Below are 3,497 nucleotides of genomic sequence, written 5' to 3'. Positions count from 1 at the left end.
TTCCCCAGTGCAGGAGTATGGACAGGGGAGACCCATAGGCAGGGAATCAGAGAAACCAGAGCCCACTGCCTCAGGTCTTCTACCAAAAAATCTCCAACTCTGTAGTAGCTGAGCAGCCGCATCCCATGCCAAAGTGATGCACAGATGCTCAGAGATACAGTGTTTGTTCAAACACACCATTTGTTGTAAACTTTACAACAACTGAAGCTCCCAGATGGTCAAAGTATGGTTAGAATGATATTGGAAGTATTTTCCTATAAACCAAACAATTCTACTCTTCCACAGTTCTACAATTCTACAATTCTGTGATTCTGCAGTTGCCTCATTCAGAACCCGAAGTAGAGGTGATGTTGCAGCTTATCAAACTCCTTCAATGCCTCAGTCTGGGCAGCTGGATCCTGTGCCAGGTGCTGGAAGAGGTTCAGGGGCTGTGCCCCTTGGAAGGCTGGGGGCAAGGAGATCTCCTTGGGCATATCCTCATTGCCAAAGAAGAAGTGCTTGAGGCGTTTCTCCTCTAGACAACAGCGTAGATAGCCCATGATGTCATCCACCCGCATCAGGAGATACCTGTGCTGCCATTCTGACAGCGGGATCAAGGTCAGGAGGTGCATGACCGTGGTTTTCAAGGCATAGATAGAAAGGCCTGAGCCCTCCAGAAGGCGAGCACAGAGCCGCAGGCATTTGAGGTGGCAGCTGTGTGGAGGGGCCTGCATGGAGACATGCTGGAAGAACTTTGCCTCTGCCACAGCATAGCTCTCCAGCCATGTCGTGCTTGGGGGGAACTGGGCCTCTGTAGGCTGGCTACTCAGGAAGATGTCCGAGTCACCTTGCTGCACGCTAAATACCATCTCCACAAAAAGGTTTCTCCCGGAGGCTTTCATCAGCTTCATCTTGCAGGAGCGGGAGGAGGGGAGCACTTTCACTCTGTAGTGACGGGACTGAGGCATGGCTGACCAGGCCGAGATCACAAATGTCTGGAACCAGAGGGCAATTTTCTCCCCATCTAGGTAAGGGCCAGTGCAGAGGGTGTGTAGAAGGCTGGCCACCTGATTTATCTTCAGCTCCTCCTCAGAGCTGTGGAAGAAGCACAGCATTTTTTGGTCAGGCTGCTCCCCGGTGCAAGTGCACACCAGCTCCACGCGGATGCGCATTCCCGTCTGTGGCATCTCCCACGTGGTGTCTGGTTCCAGGTGGAAGGCATAGCCATGGGGCGGCTTCAGGGGCACAAACATGCAGTAAACAACGTCCTCCTCCTTATGGGGACTCCATCCTTCACAGGCACTGCCCACCCCAATGACTGGTTCCAGCACTGGGAAGAAGCTGTCTGAAAAGAGACTATGGGAGACTTGGAGAAGGTCATTCAGCAGCTCCTGCACCACCCGTCTCCTGGAGGCCAGCTTTGGCACTGACAGCTGGAAGCGTCTTGAAAAGATACAGATCATATTCGTCTCAGCAGGATTTTCTTCCTCACTTTCTTCACTCTCTGAGTCCCTGCTGTTGTCCACCTCACAGACCCTTTTCCGGAGCCACCAGTAGAGTGCCAAGAGCAGCACCAGGGTTCCAGCAACGGCCCAGATCAGCCCTTGCTGCAAGGCAGTCCAGAGCATGGCTCCCCAGGACCTGACACTCTTCTCCACATTCCCCTCCTGCAGCATCTGAGTCCTCTGCTGGTAGAGGTCCTTATTCAGGTACACACTGATGTAATGCCAGATCCATTGCACAAGCCAGATGAGGAGTAGTATGATCATTATGACCTGTAAAAGGAGGGAGAGGAGTGCAGCGGGGCTGAGAAGGGAGGGAAGGATGAAAAGAGAAACCAAGGGAGCTGGTAGTGGTGGAAGAAGGGATGGGAGACAGCGGGCAGGAAGGAGAGGGGACTAGGCAGCTGGCAAGACTTTGGTTTCTTGGGGCCATTGTGAGGGTCTTAGCTGTGGTGGGCATGAAGGGCGGGGCTGGCCTGGCTGTGATGTCTCTGCTGCCAGTGACATCACAAGGGACATCACAATGAGGGGCAGGTATAAAGGAGAGTAGCAGGCAGTGCTGTCCTAGTCCAGCCTGAGACAGGGTGAGTGCGCACACAGGCCGGAGACTGCCCTGGATGAGAGATGCAGCACAAAGGCAGAGGTGTCAAACCCTTCTCTCTGTTCTCCTGAAGGCCATGTCCCTGGTGACACTGGTGAAAACCATCCTCCAGAACGCAAAGGTGGTTAATGATGAGCTGGATGCGGACACAGGCCAGCGCATGCAGCACCGTTCCAAGTTCCTCAGCCAGCAGATGACTCGGATGCTGGAGGAGCTGGAATACAAGGCTGTGGAGCAGACTGCTGGATCGTGGGTACTTGTGCTCTGGGCTCCCTTGCTACAATGGCAGTTCTGGGCCATTACTGGAATCTTGGTGCTGCTTGTGGTGTTCTGCTGGCAGCTCAGGAAAAGAGGCTATGAGGTGCTGCCCAGATGGCAACCCATCAGTGCCACACCCCACACACCCGGCCCCAACCCCACACTCCCCACTCCCACCCCCACGCTTGTAAACCCCTTTACTTTCCCACTGAAGATGAATCTGAGGGGGAAATCTAAGTGCAAAAAGATACCTTTAGAAAAGAATAGGTTAACAATTGAAATAAAGTAAATTAAAAGAATTTATAAGAATGAAGGGTTTAAAAAAAAAAACAAAAAAACCACTAATCAGTCAATCACAACTTGCCAGACCTTTTCCCAAACACCAATCAGTTTCCCTTCCAGGTAACTCCCCCATTTTATAAACTGGCCATCACATCCTATGGGATATCTCTTTGGCCAGTTTGGGCCACCTGTCCCTAACTATGCTCCTCCCTCCCAGCTTTTTGGGTTTGTGGTTTTTGTATCTCCTCCCTGGCAGAGCACAGGGCACAAAAATATCCTTGATTTTGGATAAACATGACACTTAGGACCAGCTGGAACATCAGTTTGTTACCAACACCGTTGTCATACTGCATCCAAAACACAGCACTGGACCAGCTCCTGACAAGAAATTAACTGTATCCTAGCCAAAACCAGAACAATATCCACTCCTTAACCCATAGCATTTATGTCATGTTAAGTATCCCACTTCCCCACATTTTATCACCTTCCCCATTTATCTGACAGACATACAGACAACCATCATTCCCTTTGTGGAACATCTCTGTCAAATGTCCATACAATTGCCAGCAAGACCTTGACCATGCATGTGGGGAGAACAGACTCTGGGCTGCTGAAGGAGCAAGTCCAGAAAGTCTCCTGGGAACCTGCTTTGGAAAGTCCTGTGCTCCAAGAATGTTGATCCCCTTTGAAGAGCCATCTCTTAAAATCCCAGGAGCAGGCAATGGCAAGCAGGGCAGAAGGTTGACTTGGCTGAGCAGGGATCTTCTTTTTTTGCAGTTCCCCAATCCTCCTTCCAGCCCTTCTTATGGATGGGTGTACCACCTGCTATCTTCCATTCACCTGGGACCTCCTGGGTTATCTGGGACTGCTGGTAA

General features: G+C 51.3%; 1 protein-coding gene across 1 annotated transcript; it reads right to left on the bottom strand.

The window, feature by feature from the left end:
* Positions 1-326: 326 nt before the first annotated feature.
* On the bottom strand, positions 327-1,748 carry LOC120753839 (inositol 1,4,5-trisphosphate receptor-interacting protein-like 1). Its single transcript, XM_040066570.1, has one exon. The coding sequence runs from the start codon at positions 1,746-1,748 to the stop codon at positions 327-329; it is 1,422 nt and encodes a 473-aa protein (XP_039922504.1).
* Between the last annotated feature and the right edge of the window lie 1,749 nt (positions 1,749-3,497).

The sequence above is a fragment of the Hirundo rustica genome, chromosome 6 (assembly GCF_015227805.2).
Source record: "Hirundo rustica isolate bHirRus1 chromosome 6, bHirRus1.pri.v3, whole genome shotgun sequence".
In the NCBI taxonomy this organism is placed as follows: domain Eukaryota; kingdom Metazoa; phylum Chordata; class Aves; order Passeriformes; family Hirundinidae; genus Hirundo; species Hirundo rustica.
This window is presented reverse-complemented; position numbering and strand designations above follow the sequence as displayed.

Bases quoted from the DNA above. Each gene is read 5' to 3' on its own strand.
- LOC120753839 (XM_040066570.1), bottom strand. From the start codon at position 1,748: ATGATCATACTACTCCTCATCTGGCTTGTGCAATGGATCTGGCATTAC.